The sequence below is a fragment of the Somniosus microcephalus genome, chromosome 16, assembly GCF_052327205.1.
Source record: "Somniosus microcephalus isolate GS21.2 chromosome 16, FLI_Smic_1.0, whole genome shotgun sequence".
NCBI classification, from domain to species: domain Eukaryota; kingdom Metazoa; phylum Chordata; class Chondrichthyes; order Squaliformes; family Somniosidae; genus Somniosus; species Somniosus microcephalus.
This window is the reverse complement of record NC_141002.1, coordinates 76125889-76145999: the sequence shown is the minus strand read 5'-3', so window position 1 is coordinate 76145999 and position 20111 is coordinate 76125889. Positions and strand designations below refer to the sequence as shown.

The 20111-nt window shown below is 44.8% G+C and overlaps 1 protein-coding gene across 1 annotated transcript in view; it reads right to left on the bottom strand.

Annotated features, from left to right (window-relative positions):
- Positions 1 to 831: 831 nt before the first annotated feature.
- Positions 832 to 20111, bottom strand: part of LOC147106303 (putative methyltransferase-like protein 25) — a 64056-nt gene continuing 44776 nt past the window's right edge. Inside the window, exons 6-9 of the mRNA XM_086009292.1 lie at positions 8331 to 8425; positions 8183 to 8212; positions 2906 to 3003; positions 832 to 1049 (exon numbers count right to left, since the gene is read on the bottom strand). Coding sequence (XP_085865418.1) covers positions 878 to 1049; positions 2906 to 3003; positions 8183 to 8212; positions 8331 to 8425 — 395 coding nt within the window. The 3' untranslated portion in view covers positions 832 to 877. The remainder of the gene's footprint in view (positions 1050 to 2905; positions 3004 to 8182; positions 8213 to 8330; positions 8426 to 20111) is intronic.

The following is a 20111-nucleotide window of genomic DNA, read 5'->3' as shown; positions in this document are numbered from 1 at the left end:
AAACGGAGCCAATTCAGTTCGGAAGTTCAAACTGTTAAATCCATGGAAGGACTATTGAATGAGTCACTCCAGCAACGTGAACCGACTCCACCACAGAGATTGAATCTGTGAACTGTTTTCCGCAGAGACTGAATCTGTGATCTGTTTTGACATGAAGTTATCTATGTATCTATGTTATTCTGTTATGTAAACCTGAAGTTATATATGTATATATGTTATTACGTTATGTTAAATGGGGAGATGACTGTAAAGCTAGGAAGGGAGGAATGTTGTGTATGTAATATGTGTGCTACTTTGAACCTATGGACAGGACTGCACTACTTGTTGGGCGTAGTGATACGCAGTACCACTCCTGGCCATAGGGGTATAAATAGTACTGTGGGTACTGATCTCCCCTCAGTTCCCGCCTGTGGGCATGAAGTAAAGACCTACGTATAGTCCCTACCTCCAACCAGTAAAGACCTGTTTGAGTTATACGTTTAAGTCTTTGTGTTAATTGTTCAATACAATACACATACTTAACAGCCGCGAGCTGTCAAAAGTTGCAGCATTCAGCTTTCTGTTCTGGAGAGATCTCTAAATCAGCCTGAGAGGAAGCAATTAACTTGGAGTACAGATTGTCAGTGTTTGACAGCTTCAAAAGCTTTTGACAGATGAAATGTCAATCTGTGATGTCACCTGTTGCCGGGTGGCTCTTAATTGGCCTGCTGAGCCCGCTGGGCGGGCTCAACAAGGTCAATCAAATGAAAATCGCGTGGGTTGGCCACAACTCGATGGAGGCGGGACTACAACCCTGAAAGTTGTAGTCCCGCCTCCTACACGCCTCCTCAATCAAAATCTAGCCCCAAGTATTCGCGCAACAAACCATTTAAAGACTCTAGCAACATCTAGTGGCAGACAGCAAGCAGTGCAAGAAGATGTAAATCTCAGAGCTTGAACAAATAAAACTACCAACCTTCGAGCTATCCATTCCCAGCTTTTCTACTGATTTTCTGGTGTAGTCCACAAAGGATGAGGACTTAGAATAGATCTTGCCAACGTGTTTGCTGCTGCAATTAGTCAAATGTCACAAAACGCAATCATTTCAGTTTAATTTACTACTAAAATAGCTAAACATTTTAATTGCATTCATTTGTTTCTATCACAAGAAAACCTCAGTTAAGTCATTTTCATTGTTTTAGCAGAAAGTAATATGGTACCACAATGTGGGGTTTCTGTGATTCTGTGATTCTGTGAATGGGACACACAGGTAATGTACTCCTGTACAGAACCTCCTTGGATGTGCAAAGTCCATAAGCCTCTGGCATTCAATCAGCAGCATTTGTTCAAAAGAATGAACAAGCCAGAAAGGCCTTTCTCATTCAGCATGCAGTTCAGCTGGTCATTCAATACATTTTTTCACATTTAAAACATTTTTAAAAGCAGTTTTTATTTTTGCAGGCTGTGGAAAAAGAACCCAGCAATGCCCGTAAAAACATTACATTTTTCATAACTGCTGACACACACACACACACGACAGAACATTGTCCTTCCAGCTGAAATACTTTCAACCTGCAGTATCAGTTTTACAGCAGTATTATGTTTAAGATTAATGCGTTTAATAACTCTTACTATCAACTCCTATTTTATTTTTCATCTTTTTTTATTAAAAGTTACATATCCTGAAGAAACTAAGTGGTGCAACGTGTTAGAATAAGAATACTATGCTTGATCACCTCTGGGAATCAAGTTGAAATTCAGCCCAGATAGATTAGATGGAAGTCTGTCCTCTTTCAGAGCATTATAATGGATTCTATGTGAACTGATTTCAGCTAGTCTCAACCCAGCTCCCAGTGGATTCCTCTGAAAAGAAACTGCTCTTAAATTTAGCACTAGCTGAGGGTTCAGCAATCTCTCTACAAGAGGCCATGAGGATAGGCTGTGTGGGAAATGGAAATGATACTCTGGTATAACACGCAAACTACTCAGAGTTTGGGATGAGGTGTATAGCTCTGTATTGCATCTTGTGAAATATAACTAAGGGATAAGGTCCAATCAGCATGTTCGACCTCAATGTAGAGCAACGTAAGGAGTGACCTAATTGAAGTGTTTAAGATAATTAAAGGATTTGATTGGGTACATAGAGAGAAACTAATTTGCTCTGGTGGGCGAGTCCAGAACAAGGGGGCATTACCTTAAAATTAGAGCTAGGCCGTTCAGGGGTGATGTCAGAAAGCACATCTTCACACAAAGGGTAGTGGAAATCTGGAACTCTCGCCTCCAAAAAGTTGTTGAGGCTGGGGGTCAATTGATTTTTGTTAGGCAAGGGCATTATTAAAGGATATGCAACCAAGGCGTGTAAATGGAGTTAAGATACAGGTCAGCCATGATTGAACGGTGGAACAGGTTCGAGAGGCTGAATGGCCTACTACGGTTCCAATGTTCCTAATATTGTGGGATAGTTCAGTGTCTGTGAAATTGGTAGTTTGGTGTTGGTAGCAAGACAAATGATACTGCCACTGTGGCCCAAAGATCTCCATTAATGCCAAGCTCAGAAGATCACCCTTGGTGCAGAATGTTCACTTGTGAATGAGATAACCCATGCTGCTGTCAAATTATGAACATATCTGTGTCATGGACTCATGTTCACTGGAACTAGATTGAAATTTTATAAACAACACCTGCTTAGGAACCTTGATAGCCATCAGAAAGAGGAGCTTTTTTGTCCAATCACTTTGGGCTTAATTAGCGATGAAAGGAGAGTGTACAAGCCCACCCCGCCACCCAGTCCCCTAGTTCCGTTCCAATTAATTGCCCTCAGATGCTGTGCAATATACTGTGTTCTTCCTATAGTCTATGTCATAAAAGATCCCAGAGATGGCAACTATTATATTCTTGAAATTTCATGCAAACCTCCAAAACATACTTTGTTCTTTGCAATGTGGTGTATGTCTTTCCATTTCCAAAGTGTTCTTTGATAATAACTTGCAGGACTGCACGATAAAATAAGGATTCTGAAGGAAGCTGCCAACAACAAAAGAACAAACAGCAGAACACAGTGTCACCTTACTGTCAATTCAGAACAAATCGACACATGTAATTTAGCACATACACAAAATCAAGGGATTAAGAGTGCAAAGGGTTTGATAATAACAATCTGCAGTGATCTCAGCAGCTGGCAAAAATACTGTAAAAATGCAGAATCACAGTAGTGCCAACTACCTACAGTGCAGTGTTTATTTATACGTTTAACTTTTTGTCGTGCCAAAAGCCAACCTCATTTTGAGTTTTCATTCTGTCTCTGTTTTTGTGGTTTTTGCTGCTGTTTTTTATAAAACAGCCACACTGCTGGAATCGCTTCTGGACTTCTGGGATATTCTGATCAAATGACAAGCAAACAGCTGAATTCTGAAAATGGCATGTCATGTATCACACCCACAGAATTGATGGAAGCAACAGTAAATTGTGCAAAATGGTTTCCTGCAAAATGGGCAACAACTTCTACTCTGAATAAGCAATCAGTTAATCAAATAATTATTCATCAGCCAATAAAATCTGAAACTGTCTGAACTTCTACAAAACATTGTCTTTACTACTTGTTTGTTCTAAATTCAGCAGTAAAAGACACCATGGCCTCATATTCCTCTATTTCATTACATATCTATGCATGAAGAAATAAATTGGCAGTACAAAGGGCGGGAGGAGTGGCAGGGAAGGTTTAAATTAACTATCTACAAATTAATTCATCACATTAGCAAGGGGACAACAATGAGCCCAGTTTAAAGGGATCTCACATCCTTCTACCAAGAAATAATGTGGAACATATGTCAAATCGTGACAGAAATTATATCCACTCTTGTTGGACAGGAACTTCTTTACAATTAGCACATAAACTACAGTAGTTAGTCCTTTAAGAACTCTAACAAAGAGCAGTACCCCTTATATAACTCAAACTTCAAAATAATAAAAAGCTTTCTCTAACATTCTTTTTTTTTACATCTCTAACATTCTTACTGTTAAGCTGAAAGTATTTTGAATTACATCAACAAAAAGTTTAACACTCTTGCACAAACAAAGATAATTCTTCCTCCAATTTTCCTCTCTGAGTGATGCTGGAGTATTGGCAGCACTGTAGTACCTCATTCAAAAGACCATTCTTCACAAATTCACATAATTCAACAATGGGAGATTTTAGCATCAAGCTTTATCCTATTCTATAACGTTCATTTGCATAGTGCCTTTAACATAGAAAAATGTCCCATGGCGCTTCAAAGAAACACAATCAGACAAAATTGGATGTCAAGCAAAAAGGAGCTATCAGGAGATGTGGCTAACAGCTTGGATAATAACGTAGGTTTTAAGGAGGATGTTAAAGGAGGAGAGGGAGAGGAAGAGGCAGAGAAGTTCAGGGAAGGAATTCCACAGCGTCGAACCTAGATTGCTCAAGGCACTGTTGCCAATGGTGGGGCAAAGGGGATGGACGATAGACAAGAGGCCAGAGTCAGAGGAAAGCAGAGTTTTCAGAGAGTTGAAGGGCTGGAGCAGGATTACAGAGATTGGGAAGGGTGAGGCCATGAAGGGAAATAAACTTGGGGATGAACATTTTAAATTTGAGGCATTGGGAGACCAGGAGCCAATGTAGGTCAGTGAGCACAGGTTAGTGGGACTTGGTACAGGATAGGATATGGGCATGTGATTAGGATGAGTTGAAATTTATGGAGGATTGAGGTCGGCCAGGAAAGCATTGGAATAGTCGAGTCTGGAGGTCACAAAGGTATGGGTGATATTTCGGAGGTGGAAGTAGGCAATCATTGTGATGGAGAATATATGGGGCTGGAGTGGCCACAGACGGGAGTGGAGTCAGTGGCAAGGGTAGGGAGTTTGAGACGAGGGATGAAGACGATGGCTTTGGTCTTCTCAATGTTTATGTGGAGGAAATTGCATCTCATCCAGGACTGAGTGTCGGACAAGTAGTCTGACAGCAGAGAGGAACTGGAGGGGTCGAGGGGGTTAGTGGTGATGTAGAGCTGCGTGTCATCAGCATACATGTGGAACATGATAATTGTGTTTTCAGATAATGTCACCAAGGAGCAGCATGTAAATGAGGAATAGAAGGGGGCCAAGGTAAATCCTTGGGGTACACCAGAGGTAATGATGTGTGGGAGGGACGAGATGCTATTGCTTGAGTTGCTCTTGCTATCACTGTATAAGTAAGAATAGTAGCAGGCAAGGGCAGTCCCACTGAGCTGGACAGCAGAGGAGGGGTGTTGGAGGAGGATGGTGTGATTGACTGTGTTAAGGGCTGCAGAGAGGTCGAGAAGGACGAAGAGGGATAGGGCACCACGATCACAGTCACAAAGGATGTCATTTGTACTTTGATTAGGCCCATTTCAGTTCTGTCACGGGGACAGAAACCTAATTGGAGAGATTAAAACATGGGAAGTATATTTAACTTTCAACTATGGCATAAAAACAGTGATATCGGATCGGAAGTAACATGTGCTGTGGATAAAGGGGAACCGGTGGATGTACTGTACTTAGATTTCCAGAAGGCATTTGATAAGGTGCCACATCAAAGGTTATTGTGGAAAATAAAAGCTCATGGTGTAGGGGGTAACATATTGGCATAGATTGGCTAGCTAACTGGAAACAGAGAGTAGGCATAAATGGGTCATTTTCTGATTGGCAAGATGTAACGAGTGGTGTGCCACAGGGATCAGTGCTGGGGCCTCAACTTTTTACAATTTACATAAATGACTTGGATGAAGGGACCGAAGGTATGGTTGCTAAATTTGCTGATGACACAAAGATAGGTAGTAAAGTAAATTGTGAAGAGGACATAAGGAGGCTACAAAGGGATATAGATAAGTTAAGTGAGTAGGCAAAGATCTGGCAAATGGAGTATAATGTGGGAAAATGTGAAGTTGTCCATTTTGGCAGGAAGAATAAAAAAGCATATTATCTAAATGGTGAGAGATTGCAGAGCTCTGAGATGCAGAGGGATCTGGGTGTTCTAGTGCCTGAATCGCAAAAGGTTACTATGCAGGTACATCACGTAATTAGGAAAGCTAATAGAATGTTATCGTTTATTGCGAGGGGAATTGAATACAAAAGTAGGGAGATTATGCTTCAGTTATACAGAGCATTGGTGAGACCACATCTGGAGTACTATGTACAGTATTGGTCTCCTTATTTAAGGAAGGATGTAAATGCATTGGAAGCAGTTCAGAGAAGGTTTACTAGACTAATACCTGGAATGGGCGGGTTGTCTTATGAGGAAAGGTTGGACAGGCTAGGCTTGTATCCATTGGAATTTAAAAGAAGAAGAGGTGACTTGATTGAAACATATAAGATCCTGAGGGGTCTGGACAGGGTGGATGTGGAGAGGATGTTTCCTCTTGTGGGAGAATCTAGAACTAGGGGTCATTGTTTAAAAATAAGGGGTCGCCCATTTAAGACAGAGATTAGGAGAAATTTTTTCACAGAGGGTCGTGAGTCTTTGGAACTCTCTTCCTCAGAGGGCGGTGGAAGCAGAGTCTTTGAATATTTTTAAGGCAGAGGTAGATAGATTCTTGGTAAGCAAGGGGGTGAAAAGTTATCGGGCGTAGGCGGGAATGTGGAGTAATCGGATCAGCCATGATCTTATTGAATGGCGGAGTAGGCTCAAAGGGCCAAATGGCCTACTTTTGCTCCTGATTCATATGTTCGTATGGACACCCGTTAAAATTAACCCCATGGAGTTGCGGGAAAGATGGTTACAGATTTTGGAGGCAACAAAACATTCAATGACTTTGGAGAGAAAGGGAGATTGGAGACGTAGTTTGCAAGCACAAAGGGGTGGAGGTGGGTTATTTTTCAGGAGTGGTGGCATGGCGGCTGCTCTGAAAGCGAGGGGGGCAATACCGGAGAGGGGGAACCATTTACAATGTCAGCTAGCATGGGGACCAATGTTCCCTCTAATTTGTTTTTTTCCCTGCGCAGACCATTTAAATTTGCTGCATGGCCGCATATGCTCGGCATCTTTTCCAGCGGCAGCAGCTGGTGGGCAGCCTGCGCTCGACCTCACGATTAATGCGTGGCCGCGCATCTTAGGGGCAACATTGATGGGGACCAGGATGGGAAGTTAAATGGTCAGCAGTTTAATGGAAATGGGGTTAAGGGAGCAGGAGGTGAGTCTCAAGCACAGATGAGCTCGGAGATAGCATGAGGGGAGATCGGCCAGAAACTAGAGAAAGACACATGTTTAAGGCCAGGGCGAGGGTGCGCTTGGGGGAGATTAGGCTTGGTGGGCAAGTGGAAAAGGGGGAAATGCAGCAGATGCAGTTGAACAGATGGTCTTAATCTTAGTGACAAGAAAGTCCATGAGCTCTTCACACTTGGAGGTGAGGGTGGAGGGGGAAGTGAAGAGGGGGGCTTAGGGAGATGGTTGGTAGTGGAGTTATCGCTGCTGTCAAGGATGATCCTGGAGTAGTGAACAGTTTTGGCAGAGGAGAGCGAGGCCCGAGAGTGCTTGATCTGGTCCAGCCAGATCTGGTGATGGGTGGCTAAATCAGTTGTGCACCACATATACTCAAGTGTGTGGCCCATGCTCTTACCTGCAGGAGTTATGGATAATAAGCAGGTGCAGGAGCCCTGGCTGACTTTTCTTCCCCTAGCCCATGGATAATGAATTCAATTATTGTGCCCCACCACTGGTTCAGGGGAGATCAGCTAACTGAGCCTAGTCCAGGGATCTAATCGGGCACTTCCTTGTCTGTATGGCTCAATATCACATCGGATAGGATCAGCCATGTTAAATTTGTGAACTCATACATTACATCATAGTAGTTCATTTCTTTTCTTTGCAAAAAGACATGCTTGGGTTTTATCGGAGAACTGTACTAAAGTCATATGAAGAGAATTTCAATCCCTGGCTGTTATGCAGAAGGAAAGGAACTGTGTATTCATTCGCTTCATTGCGAAGGAGTGACTATTCTTCCTGAAGTATTGAAGTGAGTCTGCAACATATGTACTTTGTCCCAAAGCTGCCAAATTATTCGCTGCCCAAGATATTCTATAATGCTATCAGTATTCATATTTACATACTATATGACAGCTAAGAAAGGGCAATCAATATTCCATCAAACACAATTGAACTAAAGTTTAAAATAAAGATACCATATTCATTAGTTGTTAAAGGTAGAATATAAATGGATACACTTACCCCATGGCCAACTGTCACTCTTTCCAATGGCTACAAAGTGAGATGAACACAAGATTTTTAAGCTTTGAATAGGTTGACTCTAAGCCTGTAATTTACGAAAATCGATGCATCACACACAGTAAATTGCAAAGCTGATGTGAAAATGTACCAGACATGCAGACATTCTAGCATTCCGTCCACAACGCCAGACACTGCCTCTCAAGTACTGGCTCATAGGAAACCCCCATGGTCCCTGACAGCATTCTGCAGAGAAAGAAAAAATGAAGAACTCATTATTCTTCAGAAGCACATTCCTGTGCATTCATATTTTGAAGCTGTATTTTTAAAATACCATTTTGGATAAGTAATTGCAAACACATCAGTTAATATATGAAAATAAATCAAGAAAACTAGTTCTTGAAGACACTGCCATAACTCAAACTATAGAAGGCTCTCTCAGTATTGAGGTACTGTATGGTCTGCCATGGCTGTTAAGTTATTTGGGGTTTCTTGTTTCTCAATTAACTTTGCTACAATGCCATTTACAACCCTCTGCAGTACTATATATGTTTTTAAATTTTACTTTTGTGCTCCACAGGGTGAAAGATGTCAATGCCAGGGAATGGAATACTTCCCTACAGTTTTCTCCCAATGTCAGCATCAAGCACTGCTGTGTCCCATCAACATGTCTTAAATCTAGCCTTGGAAGAGTGCTCATTACTGCACCAACTTAACATTCCCCAAAATAGCCTTCCTTGTGGCCTCTTCCAGTGAGACATCTAATTTAGTGCCAATCTCTGCTGAATTGTCAGAGGTTTTGTGGTATGGACTGGTAATTGGACTGAGAGTGCCCCAAATTTATTTCAGTGCAATCCTTGCAACTAGTAGAAAAATGAGACATTTGTTCCAGCACTGTGGGTTAAATTCTAACCCAGGTCTCCGAGATAAAAAGACAGATTTTTAACCCACTGTAACACCAAGTCACTCTACAGTAACATTGTTCCTTTTTTGCTAAGTATGACAATATTTTACTTTACTTTATTTTTTATGCAGCAGGACAAGTAATACAATTAACAATGGAGTGGCATTATCACTTCAGAGTTAAGCACAGCCAAATGCAGGCATTATCACTGATCTTCATTTAACCTAAATGTTAATTATATCCAAATCTGTTGAGCTAAAGTGGAATGAAAAACAAGGATAGTTGTTTAAAAGGAAACTGAAACTGGATTGCCCAATAATTCGAAATGTTAAAAGGGAAATATCTACATACTCACGGGTACCTTTTATCTGGCCCTTGCTACTGCAATGTATGCTTTAAAACTGCTGCTTAGAGGTTCCAGATATGGCAAAATAGGTAGAAGCACAAACTGGGGGAGTACTGAACCACACAGACTGGGGGGTACTGAACCACACAGACTGGGGGGTACTGAACCACACAGACTGGGGGGGTACTGAACCACACAGACTGGGGGGTACTGAACCACACAGACTGGGGGGTACTGAACCACACAGACTGGGGGGTACTGAACCACACAGACTGGGGGGTACTGAACCACACAGACTGGGGGGTACTGAACCACACAGACTGGGGGGTACTGAACCACACAGACTGGGGGGTACTGAACCACACAGACTGGGGGGTACTGAACCACACAGACTGGGGGGGTACTGAACCACACAGACTGGGGGGGTACTGAACCACACAGACTGGGGGGGTACTGAACCACACAGACTGGGGGGTACTGAACCACACAGACTGGGGAGTACTGAACCACACAGACTGGGGGGTACTGAACCACACAGACTGGGGGGTACTGAACCACACAGACTGGGGGGTACTGAACCACACAGACTGGGGGGTACTGAACCACACAGACTGGGGGGTACTGAACCACACAGACTGGGGGGTACTGAACCACACAGACTGGGGGGTACTGAACCACACAGACTGGGGGGTACTGAACCACACAGACTGGGGGGTACTGAACCACACAGACTGGGGGGGTACTGAACCACACAGACTGGGGGGGTACTGAACCACACAGACTGGGGGGTACTGAACCACACAGACTGGGGGGGTACTGAACCACACAGACTGGGGGGTACTGAACCACACAGACTGGGGGGTACTGAACCACACAGACTGGGGGGGTACTGAACCACACAGACTGGGGGGTACTGAACCACACAGACTGGGGGGTACTGAACCACACAGACTGGGGGGGTACTGAACCACACAGACTGGGGGGTACTGAACCACACAGACTGGGGGGTACTGAACCACACAGACTGGGGGGGTACTGAACCACACAGACTGGGGGGTACTGAACCACACAGACTGGGGGGTACTGAACCACACAGACTGGGGGGGTACTGAACCACACAGACTGGGGGGGTACTGAACCACACAGACTGGGGGGTACTGAACCACACAGACTGGGGGGGTACTGAACCACACAGACTGGGGGGTACTGAACCACACAGACTGGGGGGTACTGAACCACACAGACTGGGGGGTACTGAACCACACAGACTGGGGGGGTACTGAACCACACAGACTGGGGGGGTACTGAACCACACAGACTGGGGGGTACTGAACCACACAGACTGGGGGGTACTGAACCACACAGACTGGGGGGGTACTGAACCACACAGACTGGGGGGTACTGAACCACACAGACTGGGGGGTACTGAACCACACAGACTGGGGGGGTACTGAACCACACAGACTGGGGGGGTACTGAACCACACAGACTGGGGGGTACTGAACCACACAGACTGGGGGGGTACTGAACCACACAGACTGGGGGGGTACTGAACCACACAGACTGGGGGGGTACTGAACCACACAGACTGGGGGGGTACTGAACCACACAGACTGGGGGGGTACTGAACCACACAGACTGGGGGGTACTGAACCACACAGACTGGGGGGTACTGAACCACACAGACTGGGGGGTACTGAACCACACAGACTGGGGGGTACTGAACCACACAGACTGGGGGGTACTGAACCACACAGACTGGGGGGTACTGAACCACACAGACTGGGGGGTACTGAACCACACAGACTGGGGGGGTACTGAACCACACAGACTGGGGGGGTACTGAACCACACAGACTGGGGGGTACTGAACCACACAGACTGGGGGGGTACTGAACCACACAGACTGGGGGGGTACTGAACCACACAGACTGGGGGGTACTGAACCACACAGACTGGGGGGTACTGAACCACACAGACTGGGGGGGTACTGAACCACACAGACTGGGGGGTACTGAACCACACAGACTGGGGGGTACTGAACCACACAGACTGGGGGGGTACTGAACCACACAGACTGGGGGGGTACTGAACCACACAGACTAGGAAGGCCTCAAGTGTGTCCCTAAGTTATCCCTGAGTTAACTAACCTCAGCCAGGCCAGCAGTAAAGGCATTACAATTGGCCCAATTGTCCCTGGACTAGGAAGGATAAACGTCTCAATATGCAGTCTGGAAACTGCATACATGTGGACATAGGGTATGGTCAGGATTGGACTTAGTGGTAATGCCTCCATAGTCCAATAGCTCAGTGACATTCACTGCCTTAGGTGATGTACAGTTAAACTACACACACACAGCACAAATCACTGCTTTGGAGGAGAAAATTGGAAACAAACTATTAGGCATTAGTGAGAATGTACACATTTGTTCCAAGGCTGCCTCAAACCAGCAGTTTTAAAGCATAAGGTATGCCCTGTCCCACCGGCAGGACAGACCCACCAGGGGTGGCAGCACAGTGGTATACAGTTGGGAAGGAGTGGCCTTGGGAGTCCTCAACATTGACTCCGGACCCCATGAAGTCTCATGGCATCAGGTCAAGCATGGGCAAGGAAACCTCCTGCTGATTACCACCTACCGCCCTCCCTCAGCAGATGAATCAGTACTCCTCCATGTTGAACACCACTTGGAAGAAGCACTGAGAGTAGCAAGGGCACAGAATGTACTCTGGGTGAGGGACTTCAAGGTCCGTCACCAAAAGTGGCTCAGTAGCACCATGACTGACCGAGTTGGCCAAGTCCTGAAGGACATAGCTGCCAGTCTGGGCCTGTGACAGGTGGTGAGAGAATCAACACAAAGAAAAAACCTACTTGACCTCGTCCTCACCAATCTACCTGTTGCAGATGCAGCTGTCCATGACAGTATTGGTAGCAGTGGCCACCGTCATTGAGGAGACGAAGTCCCGTCTTCACACTGAGGACACCCTCCATCATGTTGTGAGGCACTACCACCGTGCTAAATGGGATAGATTCAAAACAGATCTAGCAGCTGAAAATTGGGCATCCATGAGGTGCTGTGGGCCATCAGCAGCAGCAGAATTGTATTCCACCACAATCTGTAACCTCATGGCCCGGCATATCCCTCACTCTACCATTACTATCAAGCCAGGGGACCAACCCTGGTTCAATAAGGAGTGTAGAAGAGCATGCCAGGAGCAGCACCAGGCATACCTAAAAATGAGGTGCCAAACTAGGGAAGCTGTAACACAGAACTACATGCATGCTAAAAAGCAGAAACAGCATGCTATAGACAGGGTTAAGAGATCCCACAATCAACGGATCAGATCAAAGCTCTGCAGTCCTGCCACATCCAGTCGTGAATGGTGGTGGACCATTAAACAACTAACGGGAGTAGGAAGCTCTATGAATATCCACATCCTCAATGCTGGTGGAGCCCAGCACGTGAGTGCAAAAGACAAGGCTGAAGCGTTTGCAACCATCTTCAGCCAGAAGTGCCGAGTGGATGATCCATATCGGCCTCCTCCTGAGGTCCCTACCATCACAAAAGCCAGTCTTCAGCCAATTCGATTCACTCCACGTGATATCAAGAAATGGCTGAGCGCACTGGATACAGCAAAGGCTATGGGCCCCGACAACATCCCGGCTATCGTGCTAAAGACTTGTGCTCCAGAACTAGCCGTGACTCTAGCCAAGCTGTTCCAGTACAGCTACAACATTGGCATCTATCCTACAATGTGGAAAACTGCCCAGGTATGTCCTGTCCACAAAAAACAGGACAAATCCAATCCGGTCAATTACCACCCCATCAGTCTACTATCAACCATCAGCAAAGTGATGGAAGGTGTCATCAACAGTGCTATCAAGCGGCACTTACTCACCAATAACCTGCTCACTGATGCCCAGTTTGGGTTCCGCCAAGACCTCTCGGCTTCCGACCTCACTACAGCCTTGGTCCAAACATGGACAAAGGAGCTGCATTGCAGAGGTGAGGTGAGAGTGACTGCCCTTGACATCAAGGCAGCATTTGACCGAGTGTGGCATCAAGGAGCCCTAGTAAAACTGAAGTCAATGGGAATCGGGGGGGAAAACACTCCACTGGCTGGAGTCATACCTAGCACAAAGGAAGATGGTTGTGGTTGTTGGAGGTCAATCATCCCAGCCCCAGGACATCGCCGCAGGGGGTCCTCAGGGCAGTGTCCTAGGCCCAACCATCTTCAGTTGCTTCATCAATGACCTTCCCTCCAACATAATGTCAGAAATGGGGATGTTCGCTGATGACTGCAGTGTTCAGTGCCATTTACAACTCCTCAGATAATGAAGCAGTCCATGCCTGCATGCAATAAGACCTGGACGTAGTTCAGGCTTGGGCTGATAAGTGGCAGGTAACATTCGCGCCACAGAAGTGCCAGGCAATGACTATCTCCAACAAGCGAGAGTCTAACCACTGCCCCTTGACATTCAACGGCATTACCATTGCCGAATCCGCCAACATCAACATCCTGGGGGGTCACCATTGACTAGAAACTTAACTGGACCAACCACATAAATACTGTGGCAACAAGAGCAGGTCAGAGGCTAGGTATTCTGTGGAGACTGTCTCACCTCCTAACTTCCCAAAGCCTTTCCACCATCTACAAGGCACAAGTAAGGAGTGTGATGGAATGCTCTCCACTTGCCTGGATGAGTGCAGCTCCAACAACACTCAATAAGCTTGACACCATCCAGGACAAAGCAGTCTGCTTGATTGGCACCCCATCCAACACCTTAAACATTCACTCCCTCCAGCACCGGAGTACCGTGGCTGCAGTGTGTACCATCTACAAGATGCACTGCAGCAACTCGTCAAGGCTTCTTCGGCAGCACCTCTCAAACCCGCGACCTCTTCCACCTAGAAGGACAAGGGCAGCAGGCGCATGGGAACACCACCACCTCCAAGTCACACACCATCCTGACTTGGAAGTATATCGCCGTTCCTTCATCGTTGCTGGGTCAAAATCCTGGAACTCCCTCCCTAACAGCACTGTGGGAGTACCTTCACCACACGGACTGCAGCAGTTCAAGAAGGCAGCTCACCACCACCTTCTCAAGGGCAATTAGGGATGGGCAATAAATGCTAGCCTTGCCAGCAACGCCCACATCCCATGAACAAATAAAAGAAAATACTAACTGATGGCTGAAAGACACTAATAAGTGTACACATCTCCATTTCTAAGGATTGTGTGATTTCCCAGTAAAATACACTACTCCTTTAATATTTGATGAAAATAGAAGTCACATCAATTTCCTGTGACAGTTATATTTCAATATAACAAACGCATCTTGACAAGTTGAAACTATTATACCTATAGTGCAGACTGTAAATATTTTGACAAAATTAATCATCCAAAGGACAGATATCAAAGTCAAATTGCTGACTATTCTGAAGGCACCTCGTGGGAAAAAACTGATGGTAGAGGCCAAAGAAACAACAGAAAGACAGTACAGGAAGAAAAAAATTGGCTAAATTGCTGCCAGATAAACACAATAAAAAATGAATGCAAAACAGAACCAAGCAAGGATCAGACACAGCTGCAAGTGAGGTACTAGTACTAAACTCGGGCAAGTACATCATTAAATCCATGGCAGGGATTACGTTGGAACGAAAGCCAAATTCTAACTATGGGGAGTAATATGAGAGGGTGGAAAAGCATGTATGCAGCTGAATCCACAAGACTGGAATCAAGTTGTTTTCTCTGCTCTTTAATTATAATAAAGAATTCTTTGGAGGTAACTGGGGTAATGTGAAAATGGCAAGTTCTATGGTATAGTACAGTGTGTAAAGCAATCGGTGAATCCATAAGTGTGGGGTAATATTTAACTCTGTCAGCATAATGTGATGTTTTTGATGTAGATTTGTAGATTCCATCTTGAGACATTAAATAAAATTATGTGGTTGTGATTACGGTCACAAATGGAGATGGTTGACAACATTAGGGTTTAATCTAAGTGCTCATAAATAATGTACACAAGTCATGTCCTAAAGTAATTTCACCGCTGGTGAATGGTGTTGATAAGTTTAATGCCAAACTTTAAGAAGGGTTTTGATCTGACAGCAGTGGTGATGAAAATAACGCCAGGGAAAGATAAAGAAAACCTCCTGAAATCAGCTCTAAATTATTCTCTCCATAACTGTGATTAGTTTTCAACATGCAATGAATCTGAAATGGAACACTCTCCCTTCTCCCCATCACTCAGGCTGAAGTAAAGTAATACAGCAGGCCTTTTTGATCGCTACACTGTCAACTTAAAGTATCAACTGCAGGTTACAACTCTACACTAATAGCACCAAAACAGATTCTAACTGCTCACTTAGCTTATTGCTGTTCATGGGATCTAGTTGTTGTCAAAATAGCTGCCAGTTGTGCCTGCATAACAACAGTCACTGCACTTCAAAGCAATTCATTGTATGAAAAGTGCTTTGAGATGTTTCTCAGAGATGTTATAAGGTGCTATATAACATAAGGAATAGGAGGATAAGGAGATAATAAGGAAAAGGCAAAAGTGAGCGCACGAAACAACATCCTGAATAAGCTCACTAACACAAGATGGGGAGCAAGCCCGAAAACATTGCGAACCAGTGCACTTGCTCTTTGCTATTCCACTGCTGAATACGCCTGCCCTGCATGGGAAAGGTCTACTCATGCCAAGAAGATGGATGCCGTTCTGAATGCAAGCTGCTGATTTATCACAGGTTGCTTAAAACCAACAAACACCAACAGCCTATATATCCTGGCGGGTATCGCTCCCCCTGATATAAGAAGAACGGTAGCCAGCAAGAAAGAGCGACTCCGTCAAACATCAGATGAGAGGCACCCTCTGCATTGTCACACACCTACACCCAGCCGCCTAAAATCAAGGAAGAGCTTCATGAACAGTGTTGTTCCATTACAATCAACCTCATCTGAAGCCCGCATCGCCTTGTGGAAAGACCGGCTCGCCAGTCTTGAACAACCCCCAGCGATGGAAATTTTACCTGATGAAAGCCTTCCCCCAGGAGCTAATTGCAACTGGACAACCTGGAAGTGCCTTAACAGACTTAGGACCGGTGTAGGTTGCTCAATGGTGTCACTAAGCAAATGGGGATATTCAACCAGCCCGACAACTTGTGAATGTGGAACTGAGGCACAGACTATGCAACATCTCCTACAATGCCCATCGTTAGAGGAACCCTGCACTGTTGCAGATCTTGCTGAATTCAACAACAAGGCGCAAAAATGTGTCCAGTTCTGGCTGGGCTATGTATAGACTGTCCGTGGACACGATAAGAAGAAGGAGGAATAGGAGCAGGAATAGGTCACTTGGCCCCTCGAGCCTGCTCCGCCATTCAATAAGATCATGGCTGATCTTGGGCTCAAAGCCACTTCCCAGCCCGCTCCCCATAACCCTTCACTCCCTTATCTTGCAAAAATTTGTCTATCTCCACTTTAAATGTATTTAATGACCCAGCCTCCACAGCTCTCTGGGGCAGAGAATTCCACAAAGTTACAACCCTCTGAGAGAAGAAGTTCCTCCTCATCTCAGTTCTAAAAGGGTGACCCTTTATTCTGAGACTGTGCCCCCGAGTTCTAGATTTCCCCATGAGGGGAAACATCCTCTCTGCATCTACCCTGTTGAGCCCCCTCAGTATCTTATATGTTTAGATAAGATCTCCTCTCATTCTTCTAAATTCCAATGAGGATAGGCCCAGCCTGCTCAACCTTTCCTCATTAAGTAAAAACCCCTCATCTCTGGAATTAACCTAGTGAATCGTCTCTGAACTGCCTCCAATGCAAGTATATCCTTCCTTAAATAAGGAAGGATATGCTTGTATTGGAGGTATATGGAGGTCTTTTTTTTTTCTACATCCAGACAAGTGGTATATTTTGTCACTACTGTGATAATGGTATTTACTATCATGTACGATTTGCTGCATCATTTGCCACTCTCACTGGCTTGACCAAAACTATCAAACTGCCTCTGTGAAATGAAATGGTAATAATACTACACCTGAGGCACTGCCAAAGTAGCTTTATGTAAAAAAAATCTAAAACAGATTGCAGGAAACTTTGGTTTATCCAGAGGTTGTGTGTCCGGAAACCTCGATCTAACGGCAGAAATCAGCAGCCGTTTTGGTTAGGTTCTTTTTCTTCTCCTAGCATTTTTTTTTTTTAAAAACAATGTCAGGCTCTGGAAAGCGTCTCTGTAGCTTAGCAACAGCTTCAGAGATGCTTCCAAGGTACGGGCCGAGTGTTTACAAGCTGTTGCTAAGCTACAGTGTTTGTTGTCAGATACGGAGATGAAAACCTCCGTATCCTTCAACATTAGCGCTGGTCTATCCGGAAGTTTTGATAGATTGGCAGCAGCTCGGTCCCGTCGGTGCCGGATATCGCGAAGTTTCCTGTATCTGGTCATTATCACATTGCTGTTTGTGGGAGTTTGCAGTGTGCAAATTGGCTGCCTTGTTTCCTACATTACAACAGTGACTACAAAAGTACTTCATTGGCTGTAGAGTACTTGGAGATGTCCTGAGATCTTATAAGACGCTATATAAATGCAACGTCCTTCTTTTCGTTAATGGGATGTATCCATACTTACACCTCAGCGACAATGCAACAGTGGTGTTCCACAGCCATATGCTAGAAGTCTATTCAAAAAAATGGACCCCAGGAGGTGGCACGGTGGTACAGCATGCTGGAGGTCCAATGTGTTGTGCTACAAGGCAGCAGGATGATTCATGCTCCTGATTCTCACCATAGCGAGCTACTGACTGACCTCCGACATGACATTGTAGGAGATGTTGAGCAGACAGCAGTCATTAACCCCACTGGATGAGAGGGAAAAGTTGATGAGTTAAGCTAGACTGGTCTCTTCTAAGCCCCAGCAACTGGTCCCTCGGCAACATAAGCTGAAGCCTGGGAGCAGATGGTGACGGGTGGGCAACACTGGGAGACATTAAGAAATATAGGGAGAAAAAGATATAATGAACACATTTTTATTATAAAGCCCTAATCCCAATCGACTGGGGTTTCCCCAATAGTCTTAGTGCCTCATTTTTATTCCTGGACCTACACCTGGGGAGGAAATAGCCTTTTAAAACTTCCTGCACTGTGTGAGGCCATTTCTTCCTCAGCACTCAGATGTCATTCCAGAATATCAGGAACTCATTTAAAATTGACCATGGATATTAATTTATCAGCAGGAAACTTCAAGGCACAACACAAATATATTTGTTTGTATCATGGTACGCTAGATTTCTCCGCCATCAAGACAAAGAGCGTAAATAAAACTGCAGCTATTTTTTTTTTACGCAAGGACATTTGACTAACAATTCTAAGATTGCTATTGCTCCTATATCAGCTATGCAGGAATCAGCAGCACAAGGGTGTGGGTTGTTTCAATTAAGTCATATGCCTGTGCAATTTGAATGTCATTTCAGTGGGCTAATCACATTCATGGTTTTTTTTCTCCTCCAGAATACTATCTCAGCAGAGCAGACTGGCCACTCAACAGTGCCTCTGCTGAGCATTATACTGATTTCACAATCTGACAGTCTGTTAAAACAGACCAAGATCTAATTCAAGCATTAGTCAGGACTGACACTTTGGCTTGTTTTAACATATACCGTAAGCATGGGAAGTGGTTTCTGACCAATGCTTGGTGCCTCCTGCAAGCCACTGCTGGAACTCACATCAAACGTTCACTTTGGGCTGTGAAACAGCAGTCAAGCCATGACACACGGCATGACATCACAATGGGGAGCCAGTGCGCAGAAGTAAGCCTGGCCAAAACAAGCAAATAAATCTTTATAACTGTACTTCAGAAGAAAATTAGAGCTGAAAAAACAACGCGTGTAGTGCAAATAAAACATAAAAGGGACCAATAGATTATAGAAAATAAACCACTTGTGATGTGGTCTCCATGAGTACAAGTGCCGTTTACAAATGTCTCCCATTAGCAGACCTACATCTCTCATAAGGAGTTTGCTTTCACTACCCAATATGTGGAGTAGCCTGCGGTGGGGGGAGGGAGAAGGTGAGGGGCTATAACAATGATATTCTTTTGTTATATGAACTGGATACCATGATCCTCACATGTACGCTCATGTGTACTTCCCCAATCTTCTGAAAGGCAGAGCAATTCGCACTTCAGTGGGACATGGTCAGAATTCCCAATCGTTGAGCTGCTTTATTTTACAGTCAGTAAGTGAATGTACAGGGTAACAGTTATAGCAAATATTACGTTACTTCAACTTAACTTCAGTCCTTCCTCCACAAAGAAAACAACAAAAATACACCACAATACCACCATTAGCCGCCAAAGCAACACTTTCTTGTGGACAGCCCTATTACCATCAGACCCAGCTGGCTCTTTGCTTAAGATAGGTTGGCCTAGGTTTTTACCTCTCTCTCAACACACCTTTTACCAATTGACCTGCAAAACACGGGTCTTTGTTCTTTTGTGGCAAGTTTAACCTATGATTCCTTTTCTCAACTGCAAAGCTGTCAATTAAACCAGCTACTTCCCATCCCAGGTGTGGGACTAGGGACACTAGCTTTTGCAAAGCTCAGAAGTATGACAGTCCAATGCCTTTGGTGTGAATGTTTGTTGGGGTGTTTTTAATGAACCTCCATTGTCGGAGGACATCT